This window comes from Elaeis guineensis, chromosome 1 (genome assembly GCF_000442705.2).
Source record: "Elaeis guineensis isolate ETL-2024a chromosome 1, EG11, whole genome shotgun sequence".
NCBI lineage: Eukaryota > Viridiplantae > Streptophyta > Magnoliopsida > Arecales > Arecaceae > Elaeis > Elaeis guineensis.
The window spans coordinates 4,450,352-4,477,131 of NC_025993.2; the positions used below are offsets into that span (position 1 = coordinate 4,450,352).

The 26,780-nt window shown below is 41.0% G+C and overlaps 1 protein-coding gene and 1 pseudogene across 1 annotated transcript; both read right to left on the bottom strand.

The window, feature by feature from the left end:
- Positions 1-3,165: 3,165 nt before the first annotated feature.
- LOC105034901 (ankyrin repeat-containing protein At5g02620) lies at positions 3,166-16,317 on the bottom strand. The gene is made up of 3 exons (XM_010910224.4): positions 14,948-16,317; positions 10,879-11,288; positions 3,166-4,250 (listed from the first exon to the last, which is right to left on the bottom strand). Exons 1-3 carry the CDS (start codon positions 15,399-15,401, stop codon positions 3,387-3,389), a joined length of 1,728 nt encoding a protein of 575 aa, XP_010908526.1. The 5' UTR covers positions 15,402-16,317; the 3' UTR covers positions 3,166-3,386.
- A 1,345-nt stretch (positions 16,318-17,662) lies between these two features.
- On the bottom strand, positions 17,663-18,814 carry LOC105034906 (uncharacterized; annotated as a pseudogene).
- Between the last annotated feature and the right edge of the window lie 7,966 nt (positions 18,815-26,780).

The window sequence follows — 26,780 nt, forward strand, 5'->3', positions numbered from 1 at the left end:
AAGGACCAATGATTAAGTGACACGAAAGATGAATCGAGTCTTGGTACAGATAATGGGCCCCGAAGATTTAAGGTTCCATCACGTGTTTTTCGTCCGTCAGTGACTCACGGGCCATGCTCTCTTCCCGCGTCGCATAAACGAATTCCCATGCGGACGGTGCATGTGCTTATCACGTGAGGATGGAGAGTGGAGCAACTATGATCGTATCATGCATCCACCGACAGTCTACATACTTACACATGATCCTATGCGGGAATCAGGAAATAAAATGATCGAGACTGATCAGATCTTGTTAGATGTACAATAAAGATTGAGAGGATCAATTTATGTAGATAGTATTCAAGTAGAACTAATTTTGTTGGTACACATTCAAACAAATTTGTCTTGTATACTATGTTTTCTATGAAACAGCAGAGTCATAATTACTAAACGTTAGTCATTGTTGAAAATTTATAGTTCTTTTCCTATTTTATTGCATCTGCCTCAAAGAAAGATAACGCAGTACTTTATGGCCATATAGGTTGGTATTTATTTCCTATTTTGTCAAACTTCTTCTATCAGAGATAAAACACAAAGGAATCAGTGAAAACATATGCCTTTCCTTCAGCTTCGGTGAGGGTCCATGAATTCCTGTAATTTTGAGAATTTGAAAAGATTTGCACATGATTAATTTAGAGAGTATGATGAGGATTTCTATTATTGATAGGTTTCCATTGAGATCCCATCCATTATAAAATTATATTCTAAAAGTCATAAATGGTAACTACTACCCATCTTTTGAGATGGACTTGTCGAAGAACATGAGCAATTTTACAATCTCACAAGATGGAACATATCTAGAGGGAAGCTTACAGTGCAGTTAACTGATTGGCAAAAAATATAGTCAATTGCATTGAAACTACTGTGTGAATGTTTCTTTTAAATTATTGGATATTTTATTTTCTACTTCCTTCAGATGTATTTACCGTAGATAAATTTAATAAATTTGATTTACTAAAAAAAAAATAGATAGTAGCACCATTAAGTCCTAAATGATTTGAGATCGTCTCCTTTCTCTCTTTTAGTATCGTGATAGATTTATCATCATCGTATAACAATAAACAAGTTCATTAAAATTTGAGGGACAATGACATATCAAGTTTAGTTGCAAACTTCATATACAACTAACATCTTATCCAAACATATCTTGTTAGTGGTTGGACAAAAAAAATCTTCAGTCTTTAAAATTTTTGCAATACTACCAACAATTTCAATTGGTATTAGAATAGCAAAAAGATTGCAGTTTATGTGTCATTAACTGTGTATATATAGGATTAGAGGATCCTCTATGGGCAAGACATATAAATTATACTAATTACCTTAAATATCTACTCTTATGCAAGAACAGACTTGTCATTTTCTACTATTCTCGTTTGTATTCTATTTATTTTTAGTTAAATAAATATTAATATTTTTGATGACTTATATTTTCTAATATTATTATTTTATTTCTAACCTTTTGTCTCCTTGCTCTTCCCGAATTGTTTTAAAAAAAATTTACGAATCTATATCTTTACAGAATTATAACATAAATCCCTTATACGTTACCAACGCGACAAAGTCACTGCATCCAACCATGATACATTTAAATATAATAAAATCTGCGCACCAGACCATCAACCTGGCAGTGGCAGACAAAATCGTACGGACCAGGGCGATGCTCCTGCGTTGAAGTGGAGGGACACGCATGGCCATTCGAGTTACGCTTAAATGAACTCAGTCGAAAGAAAGAAAAAGCTGCCAGTATATAAACTAAACTAAATTATCAAGCTCTAAATGCCTGGGCCTGGACCAACCAATTTTGAAAGCAAAGAAGAGAGTGGTTGCCACTAGGACGTTGGCCTTATCTACTCATTAAGAAGAGTGTATTTTTAATCATAATTATGTATCAATGCATCATAACACCTCCCCTCCAGAGGCACTCAATGGAATTATCAAGACATCCCTCTAACTTCGGTAAGTCAAACTCTGCATTGACTTTGCAATGAAATGCAAAAATAATTTTTTATAATATTATAATAAAAAAATAATTAAATAAATTAATGATAAATTTTACATATTGCTTAACGAATATATCTATAAAAAATTATTATACATAGATTAATTTTTTAATAATAATTAATATTTAAAATATATTAATTTTTAATAAAAAAAATTATTTTTTTTATTTATTTTCTATTTTAAAAAAATATCGGAACCGGCCCTGAGTGAAGTGTTCAGCGACGAGCAGTTTCCGCTTTGCACCACAGAGTTGTGGAGGCACGTCGCCACGCAAAACCCAGTGTTCTCTTCAGTAGCAGCCAGCACGATGGTCCACCATGCACAGGAGCACCTTTAAGAAGTCCACGCGCAGTTCTTTTTCTCTCATTGAAACCAAACTTACTTGGACTTCGTTTTACGTTTTTTCTCCATCCCAATAAATCAAATTTTACACGAATATAAGAATTCTAGTTATTCCCCCTCGACTTTTATCGAGAGACCAACAAACTTTGCTTACCTAACACGTACTACAGGTCTTGTTTGAATGGTGAAGCCACGAGGCCCGAGCTACAGGATCAAACAGGTCCTTTCTATCCCTTTCAATACCTCTCTAAACATTGCATTCCAGACATCTCTATTACTTGGTTCTTAGCTTATAACTCTCCCATGCTGTGCCAGAACTCAAAAAGTAATAAAACATTCTAGCTCACCTCTAATTCAGGTGCAGCTTTAACACTACAGTTATCACTTACTAGAATCTCCAAAGGCATCTCATCTCGAAATATTCCTCTATCCAGAAGAATATGGGGAAGAAAATAACGAACTCTTCTGGGCGCATCAAAACAGATTACTGGTTCGAACCCTACCGCACTTACAAACATGGATCATCAGAAATATGATAGGTGACAAAGATTGGCAGGAAAAACCCCTTCAAACTCTCTTATCACCTGCACACATATAACACCAGAAATCCTTTCGAAGTAAGAACAAGGTGGTGTTTCAGCTTTAGAGCTATACTGTCAAAAATAGGTAACATCTAGCCAGCACAAAAGCCAAACAATTCTGGTATTCTGGCATTGAATGGATTCCCTTCTATAACACCTGACAGATAACCTTCTCGAATATTAATTTCAACTCATGCAATAATTTGGGCAGATATGTCCTTTATTTCAGTAAGCAACAGCGACCTTCAAACATATATAGATCCTCAATTCAGGCCTAAATCCATCCTAGTTAATACCTTGGTAAAATGCCGATTATGAATCTTTCTTTTGAAGCATATACATACAAGGGTGCAGAAAATTTTATGGGGATGCTGACACAGGGCTCTTAGAGTGCAGACACCACAGTAGATGAACCTATCCGCTCTAAATTGCATACAGCTTCTTATATTCACTATTCAGTATCTCCGAGTCCGATGCCACGGATATAGTCCATGAGTGTGACCTACTCACAGAGGCCCTCCTTATGTTTCTCAAGTTTTTCTCTTCAAGCCGGTGAACAATGATGCAGTAGCACATGGACCCCAGGGTGGTCAGCATAATAGAGGCACCGATTGCCATGGTAGACCAGGCAAGCCACCAGTCATCGTGGCCCACCACAACATATGTCAGTGAGATGAAGGAAACGGATATAAAGAGACATGCCAGCCACATCAGCTTGTTCATCACAAACACCATCATCCTCTTGGCCTTCTGCTCGACAACTATTAATGAAGTCTGAACAACAACCACTGCAAGAGAGATGAAGAGGGCCAATGAGTCGAAGACCAAAAAGATGATGAATGCCGCGTTATTTGCCACGTAAGCTTGTCCAAGGGTGTAACCATTTTCCGGTTGCTCAACAAACTGGCCTGGCACGGTGAATATGGCTGCAAAGGCCACAGTGGCAATGAGCACCGCGACGACTGTGTTGGAATTGATGGCATTGTTGAGACCTCCAATGTGTAGCTTCTGAAGCCTCTTCTTGATTTTTTGAACCCTCATTTGAGTCTGACGGGTTTGTCGGATTTGGTTTTGAACATCATGTTTTATGTCACTGACAGTTTGCTTGAGTTGCTTTGCAGGGTTTGGTGGATTTGCTTGCTCCTTTGCAACCACAGCACCAAACTCTCTTAGAACCACAGAAATCTCTTCATGACAGCATTTTTCTGCAATACCTAGAGCAGTCTCACCAGCTTTATTGACTGCATTGACATCAATTCCCTCAACTGATAATAAAGCCAGCACTATCTGCAAAGACGAGTAGATTTTATTATACATCAGTAAGAGACAGGAGAACTATAAAACAAAGCTTAGAAGCAATCAACTAATGTGGCTAAGTTCTAGACAAGAATAGCTACGGACGAAACTAGGTTGAGAAAATTATAATATATATAGCTTCTTAAGACCCGTAAATATTATCAAAGAACAAGAAGATCCATAATAATAACAATAACTGTTCATATATCACCTACTCTGATCAACATTTGTAAATTCTTCATTGATTATTCCATTAAGAACTACATCCTTTATAAGAGCAAGCTTTACGAAAACTTGTCTCCCTTCTTTCCAGGATTTTAAACTTCATTTGCAACAGCAGAAGTAAAGTCAATATGGAGTAAATGCCAAAGTAATAATTTTGGAGTGAGATTGAAAACCTTCATTATTTTGGAGATAACCTTCCTGATCAGTTGAGAGTGTAAAGGCCGGCATGTCAACAAGTAGAAGAGCAAGCGGGTGACCCAAAACCAGCCTAAAACAGGCCAGACACCAATAAACCATAAACAATATACCAACCAATTGCCTACTTCTCCTCAAACTTAGTAAAAGATCACAGGCTACATATTCTGGCAACACCAGCTTTGATAGGATATGCACCAACAACAGAATAGCCAAAGAAGCAAATAGTTGCCGATTCATATCTTAGTATAAGGAAATTTCTACTAAAAACCTGCTTTGGAAACTCATCATCGCACCCCCTTCCTAATCATTTCCTTGATATAATTTTTTGAGGGATTCACTTCTCTGTACCCACCTGAATCTGCTTCTGCACCTGCACCTATTCAGGCAACTAAAATCTTGAAGAAATCGGCAAAAGTCTACCATAAGGGTCTGGTTCATTGTGGATCCCCTGTTAGAGTCTAACTCTGTTCAGTGATAGGGAGATTTACAGCTACAAATGAAAGCTTTGAACTTATGGTTTGCTTCCCATTTTTTGGGAGATAGATATTCATGCATGATAATTTGCTGGTATGGGATTCAAATCAGGTGAGGCTAGCAATGTGATTCATACATATTGTTGGTGTTGGGTATAAAATAACCCCCCAGCTGAAGTTCGTGACAGGAGTGACCCTCCAGGGATTCTACCGACTTCCGATCTTCAGTGACATCTTTCCGAACCTCTCCGGCGGCCGAGCCTCTGCAACATTCTCAAGTTCTGCCGACGGATAAACCCCCACCAGCGTCGATCGGATTCTTCACGACGGACGGACTCCACCCAAGTTTCTACCTGCTAGACTTCATCCGGACTCCTACGGGAGCCGGACTTCGTCCCCGACTCCGACTGCAGGAAGACTTCATCCGGACTCCTACGGGAGCCGGACTTCGTCCCCGACTCCGACTGCAGGTAGACTTCATCCGGACTCCTACGGGAGCCGGACTTCGTCCCCGACCCCGACTGCAGGTAGACTTCATCCGGGCTCCTACGGGAGCCGGACTTCGTCCCCGACCCCGGCTGCAGGAAGACTTCATCCGGACTCCTACGGGAGCCGGACTTCCACCCAGAACTCCTATTGCAGGTAGACCTCATCCGAACTCCTACAAAGGCCAAACTCCGAAATTCTACCGCAAGCGATCTACCCCGAGCTTCTGCTACAAGCGGTCTACTTCAAATTTCTACTACGAGCGGTCCGCGCCGGATTTTCGCTGTAAGCCTTCACCCGAGCTCCTCTCAGATGGATAGCTACCTCTCTCCGCCAGACGCTTCGACCGAGCTTCGGCCGACAGGCCTGGACTCCCTGACAGGCCACAGTAATGGCCACGACTCTGCTCCACCTCCTGCGACGGATTCTGCGCGGCTCCACCACTCCCCGCAACAGGCTCCGCACGGCAGGCCGCAGTAATAGCCACGATTCTGCTCCACTTTCTGTGACGGATTCTGCGCGGCTCCACCACTCTCTGGCAAGTCACGACAACGGACGCCGCTCCACTCTCCGCAACAGGCTCCACGTGGCGGGTCACGGTGATAGCCACGACCCCACCCATTTACTCTTCATAACAAACTCCTTCAGGCCCCGAGCGGCCCACTGCCAGACGGTTACAGACGTTGCTATCAGTCTGTTGCACTCTCCGTCTATAAAAGGGGGACCCCAGATACGTTATTTTCTAAGCTCGCATTTCTATCTCAAAACTCTGCTAAAATTTTCGTTCGAGCACTCCATTCTTGTTGAGGCAGAGAACTGACTTGAGCGTCGGAGGGTCTTGCCGGAGCACCCCAAACTCCGGTTTAGACTTTCTTTGCAGGTCCCGTCGGCGACCGCGACTCCCTCGACTCCAGCTTCTCCGACGTAGGTGGATTTTTGCACCAACAGGATTGGCGCTAGAGGAAGGGGCTGTGTCTTCGCAGTACCCTTGTTCTTAAAGGAGCGCTCAACGGGACCGCCTTCGATCATCTTTTCCGACGTCCTCTCCTCCTTCCCCCACTAGATCTTCGCCCGATGCCTCCCCGCAAAACATCCACACGGCGATCCACGGCCTCTACGGCCAGATCTCAGGCTCCGGCCTCACCTCCAGTTTCCCAGCCTCCTCCTCCTCCTCCGGCAACGGCGGTTGGCGCGGAACAATTCGACCTACTGGCCTAGCAGGTCAGAGGCCTCGCTGAAGCGGTGCAGGCCATGCAGCAGCAGCAACAGCCGCAGGCGTCAGTGCGACTGGAGAGAACGTCGCTGGAACTCCAAAATCCGGCGGTAGGACGGGCAACTTGGGGCAGCCGCCCCGTCTTTCCCAAAAAGACGAATCCGAGGGTGGAGAGCCCTCAGTCAGATCACGATTCCACCCCTGGAAGATCTCTACCTCCATTCTGCCAGAAGACCCTCGAGACCCGTAGTCGAGAGGATTTCCTGGACCGGAGGCTCCAGGAGATGAACCGGTGGATCGAAGAACTCCGCCACGCTCCCCCCGCTTATGGTGAGGACATTTGTACTGACCCTTCCTTTTCTCAAATGATCATGCAGGAACCGATCCCGCCAAACTTCAAGCTCCCTCAGTTTGAAAGCTACGACAGGACTTCGAACCTAGTTGACCACCTGGAGGCCTTCCGGACAATGACGCTGCTTCATGGCACGCCCGACGCCATCCTGTGCCGAGCTTTTCCATCCACCTTGAAGGGAGCGGCGAGAAACTGATACTCGGCACTGAAGTCGGGTACCATCTTTTCCTTTGATCAGATGAGCCACCAGTTTGTGGCTCATTTTGTTAGCAGCCGGCATCCCCGGAAGGGTTCGAAATCCCACATCAACATCAAGCAGAGGGAGGGGGAGTCCATTCGGGCTTACGTCAACCGTTTCAATGTCGCCGCGTTGGAGGTCCGGAACTTGGACCAATCGGTCGCGATGGCCGCTCTAAAAGGCGGTCTTCAGAAGAACGACCTTCTATTCTCCCTGAAAAAGAAGTACCCCAGAGATTTTGCTGATTTGTTGGCTCGAGCCGAGGGGTACGCCCGAGCAGAAGAAGCCTTCAAGATGAAGGACAAGGAGACCGCGAGAGAGCGGCAGACGGGAGACTCGAGTAAGCCCGCAGTCGAAAAGGGGCGAGAGAAGCTCGGCCACGTTCTCGAACTCCCCCCGGGCATAAGCACGCCCAGACTCCTCCCCGAGCATGCAGATAGAGAAGCCCGGAGTGCCAGGTCCGTCGGGGGTCTCCCCCAGGAAGATTCCGCAGTTATACCCCCCTCAACGCATCGAAAGTTCCGGGACTAACCTAAGTCGCTCCGAAGGATGCAGAGGTACGAGGACAGGGATGACTCGAAGAACGCTTAGGGCCAAAGTGGACGCCAAAGAGGGTCAGAGCTCTCGGAGAGAAGACAGACACCGACAGAACTCTTAGGCGGAATGAGACTCCTGAAGGCGGAAAGGTGGGTTCAAATAGACCCTGGGATCCGGCGCTATGATGATCGCGGATCTCCCCAGGCCGACCCACGCTCGCCACGTATCCCACTCGCCACAGCAGGTGGCTAAAAACGGCTAACAGCTGACAGAGCCATTACTGCGCCGTACCTGGGCCAACGCTCCAATGAGAATTCCGAAAGGTCCCTTCGGATCGCCCCGATTTAAAAAGACTCCGGCACGCGCGCATTAAATGCCAGAATATCTGAGGGCGATCGTGCACAGGATTCAAGAGAACAACTTCGGCTGTGAAAATTTCTCTGTACTTCCTTCATTCGAAACTCGAACTCGGAAGTAGGGGGACTGGTGTTGGGTATAAAATACCCCCCAGCCGAAGTTCGTGACAGGAGTGACCCTCTAGGGATTCTACCGACTCTCGATCTTCGGCGACATCTTTCCGAACCTCTCCGACGGCCGAGCCTCCGCAACATTCTCAAGTTTTGCCGACGGATAAACCCCCACCAGTGTCGACCGGATTCTTCACGACGGACGGACTCCACCCAAGTTTCTACCTGCTAGACTTCATCCGGACTCCTACGGGAGCCGGACTTCGTCCCCGACTCCGGCTGCAGGAAGACTTCATCCGGACTCCTACGGGAGCCGGACTTCGTCCCCGACCCCGACTGCAGGTAGACTTCATTCGGGCTCCTACGAGAGTCGGACTTCGTCCCCAACTCCGGCTGCAGGAAGACTTCATCCGGACTCCTACGGGAGCCGGACTTCGTCCCCGACTCCGGCTGCAGGAAGACTTCATCCGGACTCCTACGGGAGCCGGACTTCGTCCCCGACTTCGACTGCAGGTAGACTTCATCCGGACTCCTACGGGAGCCGGACTTCGTCCCCGACTCCAACTGCAGGTAGATTTCATCCAGACTCCTACGGGAGCCGGACTTCGTCCCCGACTCCGACTGCAGGTAGACTTCATCCGGACTCCTATGGGAGCCGGACTTCGTCCCCGACCACGACTGCAGGTAGACTTCATCCGGGCTCCTACGGGAGCCGGACTTCGTCCCCGACTCCGGCTACAGGAAGACTTCATCCGGACTCCTACGGGAGCCGGACTTCGTCCCCGACTCTGGCTGCAGGAAGACTTCATCCGGACTCCTACGGGAGCCGGACTTCGTCCCCGACTCCGACTGCAAGTAGAGTTCATCCGGACTCCTACGGGAGCCGGACTTCGTCTCCGACTCCGGCTCTAGGAAGACTTCAACCGGACTCCTACGGGAGCCGGACTTCGTCCTCGACTTCGGCTGCAGGAAGACTTCATCCGGACTCCTACGGGAGCCGGACTTCGTCCCCGACTCCGGCTGCAGAAAGACTTCATCCGGACTCCTACGGGAGTCGGACTTCGTCCCCGACTTCGGCTGCAGGAAGACTTCGTCCGAACTCCTACGGGAGCTAGACTTCGTCCTCGACTCCGACTGCAGGAAGACTTCATCCAGACTCCTACGGGAGCCGGACTTCCACCCAGAACTCCTGTTGCAGGTAGACCTCATCCGAACTCCTACAAAGGCCGAACTCCGAACTTCTACCGCAAGCGATCTACCCCGAGCTTCTGCTACAAGCGGTCTACTTCATATTTCTACTACGAGCGGTCCGTGCCGGATTTTCGCTGTAAGCCTTCACCCGAGCTCCTCTCAGATGGATAGCTACCTCTTTCCGCCAGACGCTTCGACCGAGCTTCGGCCGACAGGCCACAGTAATGGCCACGACTCTGCTCCACCTCCTGCGACGGATTCTGCACGGCTCCACCACTCCCCGCAACAGGCTCCGCACGGCAGACCGCAGTAATAGCCACGATTCTGCTCCACTTCCTGCGACGGATTCTGCGCGGCTTCATCACTCTCTGGCAAGTCACGACAACAGACGCCGCTCCACTCTCCACAACAGGCTCCACGTGGCGGGTCACGGTGATAGCCACGACCCCACCCATTTACTCTTCATAACAAACTCCTTCAGGCCCCGAGCGGCCCACTGCCAGACGGTTACAGACGTCGCTATCAGTCTGTTGCACTCTCCACCTATAAAAGGGGACCCCAGATACGTTATTTTCTAAGCTCGCATTTTTATCTCAAAACTCTGCTAAAATTTTCGTTCGAGTACTCCATTCTTGTTGAGGCAGAGAACTGATTTAAGCGTCGGAGGGTCTTGCCGGAGCACCCCCAACTCCGGTTTAGACTTTCTTTGCAGGTCCTGGCGGTGACCGCGACTCCAGCTTCTCCGACGCAGGCGGATTTTTGCACCAACAGTTGCAAAAGCAAAAGAAAATATTGAAGGAAAAAAGAAGAAGAAAAAAAATGTTAGATCGACCTTGTTTCTTGGAAAAATAAATGTAGATAGATCATTAAGAGCTAAAATAGAAGGTATAGGAAAAGAAAAAATATAGTGGCAAATATTGAGGGAAAAGAACAGAAGGGAAGCACGGAGAGAGAGAGAAAGAGAGAGAGAGAGCTCTTCACAGGTCAAGGACCTAACCAGTCAAAACAGAACAATATCAACAATCTATACGGGAGTGTTGCTAGGTAGGTCATCTACATGAAACTCTGTTAGTAATTGAACCACCTACCTAGGTAGGTCAGAGCATCAGCTAAGATAATACCTCAGATCAGTGATCCATTTTTAGAATAAACTACAAACAAGACACTAAAATACCTAGCAATTATGTCATCACAAAGCACAAGTGTGAGACAAATTGGTGTGCTGACATTGTCACTTACCCCACAATTGCCCTTCCTAGTAGCAATATGCAATGGTCTGTTCCCCTTGTTATCTTCCGAATGAATTATTGACTTATCAGGCTTCACCAGTTCTTGCACTATTTCGACATTTTGGCCTTTCACAGCCATGTGAATTGCTGTCTGCCCCTTCTTGTCTGTTCTTAAACCAATGCTGGGGTCCTTATTTAAAAGGGATTTTACCACTTCTACATGACCCATCCTTGCAGCTGAATGCAGAACAGTTTTTCCATTATTTCGTGCAATCTTAGCAAGACTAGCATCTGTTTCTAGCAGAAGATTGACAACATCCAGATGGCCTTGAGTGGAGGCAGTGTCTAAGGCTGTAGAATTCAATGAATTTGTAGTCATCGCCAGTGCGGGAAAAGAATGCAACAGCTCTTTCAAAACTTCTGCAAAAATCAAGCAAACCAAAAGGAGAATCAGTCGTAAGAGCACAACCAACATAATACAGTACAGAATCATAAACAATCATAAAGTCAGACAGACTAAAATCTAAAAATTTACATCTAAACATTTAGGGAGCATGAACAGATATTTTCTTTTTCAAAAGAATCAGATGGAACCATGGAAAAAAAACTTCCAGAGTTTGAGACACAGACATATTGTTCTTGGGAAGTGGAAATCTATTAAGTAACAAGATATTAAATTAAGCCACACATCAAATAGTGCAGAATACAACGAGAAATAGATCCACTAAAAATTTTGGTTTGTGTTCACATTTTGTTAATAGAAAATGGAACAAAGAAATGACTCTTGATAACTATATTCAGGATATGAGAGAGGTAATCCATGCTTCAAGCTGGTAATCCTCACCAATTCCTTTTTTTCATTCCATACATGATAAAGTAAATAATGCATCAGTATGCTGCCCAAAAATTTGAAATCTTCCATCTTTATTGGAGTTTGTATGTACATTGTACATAACATGCTAATCAGTTCCATCAATACAAACTATAGCACAGTATAATATCTTACTTACAGGTTCTCGGTCATCCTTAACCATATGTATCTAGCTTTATGTTTCACTTAGATAAAATATCAGCTGTAAAACTACTAGGAGTATTCTCTGGCCATCAGAGCAGTGGCTGCCATCCCCAGGATCTTCAAGAGATCGTTTCAGATGTATTATCAGAAATTTCTACATTTATTTTTTACAACTTCACAAATGTTGAATTGCATGTTTAGGAAATCCTCCTCCAACATCCAGTATTGACAAACTACTTCCACCACCTAGCAATCATGCTATGTGTTGGTTTTTGCTTAAAAGTTATCAGGACTGCTCTCAAACACAGAATTCATTTTGTATTCCCTTGTGGTACTGAAACAACTGCACTAGTCAATGGTGATCAAAATCACATTTATAGCTAATGCACAGCAGATTTTGAGGCAATAGAATTTTCTTCTAGAAATCTTTTTTACTTTGCTGCTCTAGCTTTCAAATCATCCTGTATTCATTCTTTTAAAATAAGTGAATTGTAGATCACTCCCTCTAGGAACTTAATCAGATACTTGAATTAATTCATGTTTGGATATTTGCTACACCATCTACTCCAACAAGTGTGCCCATTTTGTGCCAAATCTCTTTGACCTTTTTAAGGCGTTCAATTAAGTGTCTAGTCTATTGAGCTTCACTCATACTATTTTCCATTAAAAACCTCAAACAGATTAAATCAAGCCAATAAAATCTCCTTCATGTTTCCCCAATCAGCTTTATTCCTTTCATTTTTGAGGATTTTGTTTGAATAGAACCTTGCTAGGCCTTTTTTTTTTTTTTTTTTTCACTTCTATTATTTTAAGCATTTTGGTTGTCTCATCTTTCTCACCCTTACAGTTGTAGTCAAGGATTAAAGTCCTAGTATTAGCACCAACTCAGATTGGTTCTTGGTTGGCATGCTATCAAGACAAACCGAGATGGAACTGTTGACCATTAACAACAAAAATAAAGAGAAAAAAATTAAAAAATAATGGCATCCAAAGATGCCAAGCATCCCAAGTGTCAGGACACAGCCATTATAGTCCATCCTGGATGGTGCTAACCAGAACAGTAAGGACCTCTCAATCCCGGTGTCCATGTGCATCCTAGGTACCATCCAAATGTTGAAATGACACCGAAATGGCAGGATGTGCCAGGACCCAACTCTTTATTTATAGCAGTTAATTAAGTTCTTTAATCAAATTCCAAACATGATCTCCAATTGTTACATTTGGACAGATCAAGGTCCACCCTTGATCCATCAATTGGATTTTTTGAACTTCATGTCCACATTCCAAGTAGTGGCATTTAATCTTTAATAAGTCAATTCGCTTCTCTTGATGGCTTGCCTTCTTTTGATCAACTTTGTCCAGTTCTGGGAATTTTAGGGAACCCCATCTATTTCAAAGGATCCACATCTTTTAGTTACCTAGTAGGCTTTGCCTACTTCACTTTGAGTTAATCACACCTTCTGCTACAATCCTAGGTTAGTGCTCTCTCTATTCCCCCTCCCCTCTCCCTCTGTCCTCTTCTCTCAGAGTGTTTAGTTCAGTCTAGGCTTCCATTGTTAACTGCGGTGTAACATTTCTTCCATTTTGGGTGTTTAAGTCATTTCACATTTCTGTTTTTCATCCTTAAAAATTATTTTTCACCTTACTTTTAGCTGGATACAAAGGTTACCCTTTCGACTTGCTCATTCCAGTAAAATCTTTTCATTCAGTCACTTCACATCATCTTAGACCTCAGAATTTGTGACCTTCAACAACCGTTGCTTTGCTTCAAACAACTTCTGACACAAGCATTACCACTTGTTTCCCCAGCAGACCCACCCTGAGCAGTCAAACCATTCATTAACACAATCCCGGAAGCTTCTGAACCAGCTAGTTATACTTCATGCACATAAATCTCTCGACTTAGCCATTTCATACCTGTTTTAGTGTCTTCAGATTCTCCTTATGATATTGTCATCTGAGGCATGTTGGCTGCTCATAAGTCATATCTGATCAGCCTTATTTGTTTGCACTCTAGCATCAAATTGTAAAACCTAGAAATTACATGCCACTCCTCACCATCCAGTTTGCTTAACTGCAAGTTGACCTTGCTAGCCAAGTTGCCTCGGTAGCCAGTGACATGAATAACAGAAAGAATAGTTCCCCATTTATTTTGTTAAGATTTAAAGAGTCTACAAAGCAAGAGCAGGTTATGATTGTTGTTTGAACAAGTTTATTGCCTAAAGTTGTTCCCTTTCTAGGAGCATATTAATCTACTTCCTCAATATGATCATCAGCTCACCAGCATAGAGTCACTTAATTGTCTGCTTTGCAAACTAGAGCTTCTTTTAAATGTCCCATCACTTCTGTAGTTTCCCTTGGAACCTTTCATCTTGTTCCTGATGTTGCCTTGCCACAATTTTTACACAAGTTTGTGCCTTTCATCCTCAAGAAGCATATTAGTTCATCATTCTAGACTGACCACCTCTCACATAGATATTCCTTCCTATTTTGTGCCAGTACCTTTTATACATTCTCATTTTTCACTAGCAAATCTTTAATCTCTGTCGCTCTCTCTGTATTTTATACCATGATATGGCAGTGCATTTACATAGAACTTGCTCTCACTATTTCGCCAAAAATAAGATATGATGTCGTTCCTCCACTATCAAAAAAGGAAAAAAAAAAGTCTCACACATTCTAGTTAACTCAGTGAGAATTTTCAACAAATCAACAAGATACTGTAAAATATCACAATGTATTCATGAAAGGATCCATAGAAAGTAAGTATGCAGAAACAGCACAAAATTAAGCAGCAAAGAAACTGCTTATTGTCAAGGTAATCATTTAAAACAAAACATACATTGACTGTCAAATATAAAAAGTCAGGCCATATTATCCAAGATCATCTTACAAGACCAAAAGAGATGGTGAATTCAATCATTTTTAAATCACAGCACCAATAACCATGACAAGTTCTAGATTTTATAATATTGGCCATGAATTATCATTTGTTTTGACACTATGTATTAAAACAAATACAGAAAGGAGCAAATGTAATTGATCTGTGAGATCAATAGCTTACCCAGATGGCCCTGCTTAGCAGCAATATGAAATGCATCAAAGCTGTTACTGGCCTTAGTGTTAGCTGACTGAAAGTCTGAAACCTTCAATATCTCCCGAACAACCTCAACATGACCCTTCTCTGCAGCAACATACAACGCTGTTTCCCCATCTTGATTCTGCTTAGAAATCAATTCTTTCAATTGGCTCTCACCGCAATCAGAAAGAATCCCCTGAACATGCACTGCATTGCCAGCTCTAGCAGCCAGATGCAATAGTGTATCCCCTCGCTTCCCAGGGCTTTCCTTGTTCCTCCTCTCCTTGAAGCTCTGCTGTTTATCCATGGACCCCAACCGAAAGCTCTTTTGTTTCTCCAACGATCCCATCCGAAAGCTCTTTTGTTTCTCCATAGCTCCCAGACGAAAGCTCTGCAATTTCTCGAACGCTCCAAGACGAAGGCTTTGCTGTTTCTCCATCTCCACAGTTAAATAGTTCTTGGATCAAAGAATTTCCTTTTCCTTCCCTCTTCTATTCTATAACTTTCTAATTAATAACTTCACTCATGCCAAGCATCTCACCCAGAAACTGTGGCCAGGAAATCTCAGTTTTTGACTGTGAGACAAGTTTTCCCCCAAAGTCATCACTGATTGGGTGGTCCTAGATCCCATATACTTGTTAAGGACGAGAACCATAAAAAGCTGCCTGGGTCTCAAGAACCGAGATTTTCAACTATATATATAGAGAAGACAAAGAAAAGAAATTGATGTGAACCTTCTTTTAAAAATATGCCTTTCAGAAATACTTCCCTTCTTCCTTCTTCGAAAGCAAAACTGAACTCACAATCTCAAGAAACCCAAACACAAGAAGGCACCAAAAAAGACAAAGATTTCGAAGAACAGTCAGAAGCAAAAGCCCTCTTCTTCGTCCACAAAACCCTCCTTAATATCAGCAAAACAACCAGCTGCAAGAACCTAGAAATCCAAAACATCCACTAATCTAATCACAGTGATCGAGGATCGACAAAAAGAGTTACCTCGATGTCTGAAATCCAGAAATCCCCAACACATACCGGTGCTCAAAATCCCACCTTTTCCAGATCTCCACCACACAAGCAGAGCCCCCTTTCTCTCCGAACCCAGAAAACCTTAAAAACGGAAGGGCGACGAGGGCTCAACTCCTGGTGGGCAACCTGATACACCTTTTTCTTTCTCTTTTTCTTTCTCCATCTACCTTACTGGTTCCAGAAGCTTTGAGTACAACTGAAAAAACACGGTATTCTTTACCCCCCCCACAAAAGAGAAAACACGGTATTCCGGTTGGTACAGCGCTTGCGATCCACGAGAAAAACGATTCCTTATCTCCAGTGGCAATTACCATCCTCCCACTCTAAAAGCCACTCGCGCCTACCTCCCGGTTTTTGCCCCTGGTCTCGTGGGATGCGTCCAAGAGTGGGCGGCTCAAAAAGCGTGGTGGTGGTGGCGGTCGTGGTGGGGCAGCGAGAGGGTAAAGTGGGGACAGCGCAGACAAAAGAGTCCAAAGAAAGCAGTGGGCAAAGATTCCAAGACACACGAACGTGGCCCATCCCAAGTGCGAAGAACAAAAAATCTATAGCTCGTACAGTGCTATCCACATGATGACACGTCAGCCTCGCTATGCGCGGTTCCTCCACGGGACTTGGCACAAGACCTCCCTGGTTCTCTCACTCGTCATTGGTGGCGCTGGCTCTTGTGGGGATACTCGAAATGTGAGGGCCGGCTCGCGGTGGATATAATTCTTTTTCCGATTCAGATAGGTGATCACACAACTCAAATACGGATATGACCCATAAATTAAAAAATAAAAGATCTCGCATTATTCGTGGACACCTCCCATTCTATAGCTAGATGTAATTCCTAATGTGCCCGATAACGTAAGAAGCGGCCCAATCCAAACAGACACGACGATGGACTCACGACGATAGAAGATCTCATCTATCTTCTAAATTATTAGATATTTTATTTTCTATTAGCTACAAATGTATTTGTTTTTAATCAGTTTCATAAAGTTAAAATTATAAATATTTTTATAAATTTTTAACATATTATATTTAATCTCTTTATCCCATTATGAGTCAAGTTATTGCAACAATCCTATATGTTTCAAAGAACTTATGACATTAAAAAATAGAAGAAGATTTAAGGACAAATTATAAGTGCATAAGTGCAACAAAAGATCTCAACTTGTCAGATATTAAACTTGGTACTTCAATGTCTTATTGGATCTCTTTCTAATTCTAAAACTAAAAATACTTAAAAAATTAAAAAATATAAACTTTGAAATGGAACTTAATAAAAGTCTCCGTTAGGCCGAGGGATGCTCATGGGCATACAAGTCAAAGAGCCTAACTTCAAAATGAAAAAGTGCATTCTTTCACATTTATATTATAACTAGTTTTTAAACCCCATGTTGTGCATGGATTTGTATATCATATTTATATAATTAATTATATTTATAAAAAAATTAATAATATATTCATTTATATTTTTAATATTTATAATATTTTAATAATATCAATTAATAAATATAAATAAATTTTAATATTTTATAAAAAAAAAATTATGAATAATATGTCCATCCATATTCTTGATATTCATAATTGAAAATCTTAATAACATCAGTTAATAAATATAAATAATTTTTAATTTTATTTATTAAAATAAAATATGTACATTCAATATTTTGAAATAGAAGAGTCCAAGTAGTATGTATAGAAAAAAAATAGACTGCTTATGTAAATAGCTTTAGTTACAAATCAATTGTTTTTTATTTTTTAATATATATATATTATATTAGATAGTAAAGTAATACGTGGTATTATAGTGTTCTTCTGTGCAGACAGGTTGGATTATAAGGTAACCTCCTGTAATACCACGGGTTTAGGTTTGATTTATTTATTTATTTATTTATTTCTCCGCAGTGTCCTCACCAGTCGCTTCATTCGATGCGGAGTCGGGAGCCCTCTGATCAGATCCGATCTCTTCTCCGTTGGCCAGAGCAGACGTGGGGCAAGCGGACCCCGTTAAGCCGCTCGCCGTAGGGGCTGAAACCCAACTCGACAGCCAGGCCCCCCGCTGCCACCGCCTCCTTCGGCGGAACTGGCGGCAGCATCACCTTCTTTTTGCCGCCGCCGGGCCCGCCGCTGCTCCGCCTTCTTCCCCGTGCCGCTCCGGTACTTGAGCCGGACCCGGGCCAGCCAGTTCTCGAAGGTGGGGTCAGAGGTGGCGGATGCCGGAGGTTCCGCGGGGGCTGCCGAGGAGGAGGAGGAATCTTGGTCGGGGTTGGGATCGTCGGCGAGCGCGTGAGGGGCGAGGGGGAGGGGTTTTCTTCTTCTGGTGGTAAGTGGGGAGGGATTGAGGGTGGAAGAGAGCGATGGATGGGGGATTTGGAAGGATTTGGGGACGACGCCGGCCATCCTCTTCTATTCTCTTTGTGTTACTGTTAGGTCTTCTTCCCCTGGTTAAATTAATATTCTTTTTGTGTCAGCTTCTCCGAGTCCGATAGATTTTCAGAAGTGGCTGGAACGACTGGCTTCTATTCTCTTCTAATTATTTCATAACTTTTCCAGTTAGCCCGAGGCTTTTTTTTTTTTTTATTTTGATTTTAAATAGCCTACAAATATATGAAAGAGAGAAAGAGGGCTTGGATATTATCTAAAAAATATTAGCCCTTTTTCTTTTCAATATCTGCCGCCGGCTGATGGTCAGCGATCAGGACCCCCTCGATGCCTTCTGCCAGGAGAGCGGTCGGGACCCATTTCTTGAACTACGATTTATTTAGAAGGAACGTCATCTACTACATCTATTACGTTCTAAAAATAAATTATTGGATAAATATGTTACATGAACAATTTAGATGATCTATGATATTAATTTATCAATTAAATTTTATATTTTTGAGTCTATGAATAATTAATTTTTATCATCATTATGCTAGAATCTATATAAATTATCTAACTAATTTATATTGATTAGATTAAATATCATATTGATTAAATTTTTAGATAAAATGATCAATAAATATTATTTATTTTGATCTAAATTATTATTTTAATTTATTTTTTTATTTTAATTAAATTATAAATTAAATTATTATATTTATATTTATATTTTATTTTATGTTGAAATTTATTATTGTGATAATTATTTTTTTATATTTATAAAATCAACGAGTCCGACGTCCTCCCGCTGCTGTACTAGTGAAAAAGTTATATAACGTGCGGAATAAAAAAATAAAAAAAAATAAAAGAATCCATCATTTTCAGCATTAAGAGACGACCACCTGTTGCCAAAAGAGAGAGAAAGAACTTTAATCCACGGAAGATGTGACATTTGGCATGATAAAGAAAATAAAAAGATAGATATCAATCTTGATGGCTCACTGGGGATCCAGATCTGGAGCCTGATGCCGAGGATGTACTTGTCGATGTCGATCTCCTCGGACATTGCCATCTCCAAGGCATAAACGTCCCTTGCATCCGCAATTCCCGCTTCTTATCCTTTTGCTTCAATGGCAGCTCTGATTCCAAACCACAAATCCATTGCATTGATCGAAGTTCTTTATCTAAATAATATTAAAAAAATTATAAAATTAATACATCTTCTAATTTATTTATAAAAATAATATGAAATTATAAAATATTATTTCAAATAATATTTTTTGATAAAAAATATCATTTAAAATGATGTTTCTCTGCTCCACGTCATCTCTTCCCTCCCTCTCTCATAGAATCAAAAATAAAAATAAAAAATCATCATTTGTAATGACATTTTGAAAGTGCCATTTCAAATGATGTTTGAAAATAATATTTAAAATAATATTTTTAAAAATCTCAAGTGATTTAAGCCTCTTCTTTCCTTCTGTTTTTCGTTCTCCGCTCGTTCACCATCGATCCCTGCTTCGACCGCTCCGATCGATCTCCGACGAGCTCACCGTGCCGATAAGCCCCTCTTCCTTCTTCCCTCCCTCTTCCCCCTCTTCTCTCCCTCTGCCGGCGGCGGCTGCCCCCTACCCTCCGACCCTTGGCCGGTGGTAGCCCCGCCCCCCCTTTGGCCCGACGGTGGCCCCCCTTTGGCCCGGCGGCAGCCCCACCCCCCTTTTACCCGGCGTTGGCTGCCCCCCTCCCCACCTGTCCCCCCTTTGGCTCGGCGACAGCCCCGCCCCCTCCCCTTAGTTCCAATTGATGACGATAAAGATGTCCAAAAAATGCTGACATTTTCTTTGAAATATTCAGAATGTTGATTTTTAGAATTATATATTGAAAAGGAAGATGTATCGAGCTTTGGGTACTATAGTCGGCTTTTAACCCAAGAGGGCAATACTCCTGGGCCTTCCTCGCCTTTCGTAACTCTTATGGTACAAACCAATAGTGTTGAGGCCATGTTTGCAAAACAACATTCTACTACTGCTGGCTCTTGTTGTCCAATTATTCAAAGTCCTATGGTGACTTCTCCTGTGATGTCTTCTGCTACGGTGACTTCTTCTATTGTGGAAGTAGTAGTAAGTACGGGATACAACACTCATATAGGGGACTCATATAGGGGATGATGACTGGGTGGTGGTGGAAAAATTCTGATAATTTAGGTTTTGAGTCAGATGACAGTGAGGATGAAGATTATTGGATGGATGAGGACAATAGCAGTGATAATGATGATGAAGATGGTGATGAAGATGTTCATCTTGATATTAATATGGGAGAACCTCAATCTTATTTGCACGAACCTCCATAATTTTTTAACAACATAAATTTAGATGATGGTGGTTGTGTTAGCGCTGGTCGAAGATTGAACTCTGACTATCAGTAGAAGAAATTATAGGCTCCGGAGATGTATTTTCAATATTGTTTTATGTATTTTTATGGAATTATATTTTTAATATTATTTTATATCTAGAGATGAACTATATTGTGTGTTTAAGTTGCATTATATGATAATATTGTGCTACCAGATATTTACTAGTAATGAATTAGTGACATCATCATTTTCATATATTGAAAATTATATTTTTCATGTATTGAAAATTATATTTTTCATGAAATGAATAGCTATCATATTTCTCATGCTCTAATATACTTGGGATATATATATCATTATTTTAGGTTCATTAGCGTGTTATGGCTTACGATCTACGGCATTCAAGCCCTCGAGATAGAAGTATTCTTATATTGCAGGAGCACCATTGGTCATAGACTATTTTAGATGGCGGTATAAACATTCCAATCCTACTCTTACTACTTATATTTTTTATAAAAAAAATCTTGTTAAGGTCATATACGTTATCTAATACTACTCTTACTACTTATATATGTAGCAGGACATGTCCCATTAGATGTAGATGATGCTGCTTTTGAGGATCTATTTGGTGGCGTACAGTATGATCAGGCTGATCCACTAGGATGCAGGTATATAACTAGTAGCACTGATTTTACATGATAAATAACTGTATGTTTTCATATAATAATATAGTGGCTTTATTTTGGACAGATGGAGGACTCGATTGACTGGTGCTAGCAATTTGGTGTCGCACATAGTTATATATTATAGAGATCAGTTAGATCAGCAGCGTGATGATCAGATATTATGGTGCCTTACACATCAGATATATTGACTGTATTGTCAGATCAGCATGTATGGAGGATACGCGCACCTCTCATTTGCTTCGACATCATGGAGATTTATTGTCTGGAGCACGTGATGCGACAGTTTGGCATGCACCAGGACGTTCCCCCACTATGTGACACTCGAGATACTCTCTACTATTTGGATCGACGAGGGGGACATCATCATGATTGGGTTCAAGAGCATCAGGAGTATATTGATGCATGAGAGCGATGAGAGGATTTGATTGTTGCTGGTCCACCCATGCTTCCCATGATGGATTATTATGATCCATATCTGCAGTGGTACATGAACATCACCAGACGATTCATCTCGCCATTAATGAGTGAGTGTTTCGAGATGAGGTTCCGTGCTTCAGGTGGTATGATGGATATTGTGGTAAGTATATTTTGCTTTTATCTCATTTTGTTATATTGTTATTAATATACTTATAAGTAATATTTATTTTTTTACAATTTCAAAGGATTACATCGCTATATCATACGGTAAGGAGTAGATTCCATTCGATCATTGTTGAATGTAAGGATCGAGCACTTATCGATATTATGGACGACCTTATTGATACTATACGAGTTGTCTCAGCGGATAGATGACTTCAGACTATGCCATCGATAATCAAAGATGAGATGCATTTATGAGAGACGGACACGTAGGAGCCCCAATATCTTGATATATACAAAGATAGTTATGATATTTGTACATGCTAAAATAATTTTGTAATCATTAATGTTACAATTTACACTATATTAGTTGCACAAAAAAATTTAATCATTAATGTCTAATATTTAATCATTCAACATCATTTAACCATTCAACATCATTCTTTCATACTAAGAAGATATATTCATACCATAAATCAAAAAATACTATAAAAAAATACAGTACTACATCATCACACTACATAATATATATACACCATATAACATATACAACCAAAAACTATGACATCATCGCACCACAGAAGATATAAAATTTGATAATCTAATCCTTCGGATCAGCTTGAACAGTAGAGTGATAGCGACGAGCAAATGAAGATGGCCTAGAGGAGGATGGCTGACTAGGAGGAGGCTGACTAGGAGAAAGCTGACTAGATTGATCACTTGAAAAATTTGAAATAAGAATATTCATCTATTAGTCGATCCGAGCAATATTCTGTAAAACTGTAGCCAATCCAGTAGAAAGAATATTTTATCTTTCTATTCCATTCGATTCTCTCTGTATCACAGATGTAGGCACCTACATCTTGATCCCTCTAGGCGCCTACATCCTGGCTCACTTTTGTTGGGTCACGGGTGGATCACGAGAACTTTAGATCAGATCACAGGAACTTTAGGTCATGTCATGGCATCTGGATGCTAAGCAAGTCACAGGTGCCAAGCAAGTCACGAGTACCTATAACATGCAAGCATAAGTGCACATCAGAACGGTGCTGGTTGGACATTAGCGAGATGCTTAGAGATGAGCGACTGTCGGTCCAATTAGGCATCCACTTACATCAGTGCACATCCATGATGATGATTGGATATTCTGAAGATCATCTTCCTCTCTCTATAGTAGGTCGTCCTATAGTAGGGCGGCTCTATTTGATTACATCTGATCATCGAACCACGACCTCTGATCGGATTCGATCGGATCTGACCAGAGGATGACCGAATTCGATCAGAAGATGAGAGCTGGAAGGATCCAGATCCGATCGGAGGATGAGAGCTGGGAGGATCCTATCGGAGGATGACCGGATTCGATCGGAGGATGAGAGCTGGAAGGATCTAGATCCGATCGGAGGATGAGAGCTGGGAGGATCCGATCGGAGGATGACCGGATTCGACTGGAGGATGAGAGTTGGGAGTATCCAGATTCGATCGAAGGATGAGAGTTGGGAGGATCCGATCGAAGGATGATCGGATCCAATCAGAGGATGAGAGCTGGGAGAATTCGGATCTGATCAGAGGATGAGAGCTGGGAGGATCCGATCGGAGGACGACCGAAGGATAAGAGTTGGGAGGATTTAGATCCGATCGAAAGATGAAAGCTGGAAGGATCCGATCAGAGGATGATCGGATCCGATCGGAGGATGAGAATTGGGAGGATCCAGATCCGACCAGAGGATGAGAGCTGAGAGGATCCGATTGGAGGACGATCGAATCTGATCGAAAGATGAGAGGTGGGAGGATCCTCATAAAATTGCCATGTAGTAGGGGGCTTTATGAGTCACCTTTTGATATGGTGACTCCTAGAGTCGTCATTTCTGGCTGATTCAACACTCCCACATGGCATGAGGGCGGGTTAGGTGGCACTTGATAGGGCGACTTTCTTTCGAACAGCATCTTCGTAAATATTTTTTGAAGAATATTATTTTCATAAATTATTTTAAAATTAATAATAAATTAGTAAAAAATTTGATTTGGACTGGTATAGGTCGGTACGGGACGGAACAGGGATAGTATGGTTTGGTTTTCTATTTTTTTTTGGGCCATTGGATGGATTTTTTTGAATGGAGGGGGGTTCTAATCAAGAAAATGCCATTTGTTATGGCGTCTTTGAAAACACCATTTCAAATAGTACTTTCAAAAATGCCATTTGAAATGACGCTTTTAAAAATGTCATTTGAAATGGTGCTTTCAAAAGTGCCATTACAAATGATGATTTTTTTTTTTGGTCTTTTGATTCCACGGGAGACGGGGGGAGGAAATGACGTGGAGCGAAGAAATGCTATTTCAAATGGCATTTTCTATCAAAAAATGTCATTTGAAATGATATTTTATCGTTTTGCATCATCCCTGTAAATAAGTTGAAAGATGTATTAGTTTTGTAAAAAAAAAAAAATTAATATTATTTAGGTAAAGAAGTCCATTGATTGTCCCTTGTTTTACTTTTGGAAATAAAAAGAGATTTTTGGAGGCAGTTATAACGAGTGAAATCTACAGGTAAAAAAATCCAGCAATACGGGCGGGAAGGCTTGATATTAGCCGCAAAAAGAAATGATGAAAGACTATAATTTTTTAGCAAAAAAGTGAGTAACCCTAAATAGGATATGATCTAAATCTAGAAGTTAGAAAGCAAGAAACTAAGTATAAAAGCTAGAAAACTAAGGAAACTAGATGTAAGAGCTAGGCAAGATATAGTAATTAACTTCTCCATCTTGCTGTCAAAGGACTTCTTGTTAGATAATTTATTTATTTTTGCTTGAATCGTATTCTGTTATTCATGCAAAAATCAAAATCATAAATAAATCATACCTTACACCATCGTCTCACCAATACGATGATCACATCATCCACAGAATATCTGATCTTCCTTCACAAGCAACTGGTCTTCTCTCTCCTCACCCTCCTTAACACAAACAATCGATGGGAATCATCACACCCTCCTGAGAGATGGAGAAAAGGATCAGGCCACCTCTATTTATACTTGCACTTGTCTTGTCCCATCAGAAGATTTAATCCTAATTAAGGTTGAACTTCCAGTCTAAATCTTATCAGGAATAGGATTCTTTAATTAATTGAGCTCACTGTAATTAATTCAGGACATATGGTTGATCCAAAGAATTAAATCTGACGAAGTGATGATTAGGTCATATTAAGAGTCAAATCCAACATTCTCCTACTTGGCCTATATTATCACTTAAAAATAACTATTTGATTTTTCAAAAATATATTATTTTAAAAAAATATTTTAATTTTTAAAAACAACTGTCCTGAATCAAAATTTTGAAATTGACCTGACGAGTGTGCACTCATTTTTAAAATTTACCCAATTATCTATTCCTTGAAAGATCCTTTATACTTTGATTAAGTAAAAATTATTAATATAGATCATAGCGGTTATACATCTCAATTGACAGTCTCTTCCATGTATCATAACATCAATAATTCTCACTTAACTCAGTCTTATATATTAGAATACATAAGCTATTAAAAACCATAATACCTATGATAATGATCCCACTATTATGTCATATAAATGACACTTCTGTTTACTTTAATTTTTGACAAAAATCAAGTATAATGTATACGAACAATAATTAAACAGAAGTAATAGCAGTCATCAAACCATTAAGAGATCTTAAAACAAGTACATATTACAAATTAAATATCCTAATAACAAATATCCATAACTTTTACATGCTCTTTAAAAATTTTGCACACTAAATCTTTCATCAAAAGGTCAGTTATCATACAAGTAGTACCAATAAAATCAATAGATACCTGATGACTACTAATTCTTTTACTCATAGTAAGATACTTAACATCAATATGCTTATTTATATTGGTCATCTTGCTACTATTAGAGAAAGAAACTGCAGCAGAATTATCGCAATAAATTCTCAACGGCTTGAAAATAGAATCCATGACTCCGAGCCTTGAGATAAATTTTTTCAACCATAGAGTATATGAGGAAGCCTCGTAGTAACTTATATATTTAGTTTCCATAATATAGCAGGCAATAATGCACTATTTTGCGCTCCTCCATGAAATTACTCCACCAGCCAACAGGAAGATGTAACCTGATGTGGACTTCCTACTATCGAGGCAACCGACATAATTTATATTTGAATAACTGATCACCTCCAACCGATCAATCATCTTATAAGTCAGCATGTAGTCTTTAGTCTCTTGAAGATACCGCATCACCTTCTTGGCAGCTTTTCAGTGGACCATACCTAGATCACTCTGATATCTACTAAGTATTTTCAAAGTAAAATTGATATCAAGATGAGTACATACTTGAGCATACATCAGACTATGCATTGCAGATGTATAGGATATATCCTTCATCTAATTTCTTTCAATCTCATTCTTTAGATACTAAAATTTACTGAATTTATCATCCTTAATAATTGGCACTTCACTTGATGAGCAGCTTGACATTCTAAATCTTTTTAGGATCCTAGTAATATAATTCTTCTGAGATAAACAAAATAACCTCTTATTCCTATCACGATGGATTTCTATACCAAAAACATAAGAAGTATCTTTCATATCTTTTATGTCAAAATATTCGAAATTTTTTTTTAATTTTATACAAGAGATCCAAATCACTACTGGCTAGTAAGATATTATCCACATATAGAACTAAAAATATAAACTTACTCTCCCTCATCTTTAGATATATATACATTGATCAATAATATTTTTCTTAAATTTGAAGGAAGCAATGATATAATTAAACTTTAAGTATCATTACTTGAAAGCTTTTTATGGA

Coding starts and splice junctions, on each gene's coding strand:
- LOC105034901 (XM_010910224.4), bottom strand. CDS start 15,401: ATGGAGAAACAGCAAAGCCTTCGTCTTGGAGCGTTCGAGAAATTGCAG. Junction 11,289..14,947: donor TGCTAAGCAGGGCCATCTGG/GTAAGCTATTGA, acceptor TGATTTTTGCAG/AAGTTTTGAAAGAGCTGTTG. Junction 4,251..10,878: donor CTAGGAAGGGCAATTGTGGG/GTAAGTGACAAT, acceptor TCGTCTTTGCAG/ATAGTGCTGGCTTTATTATC.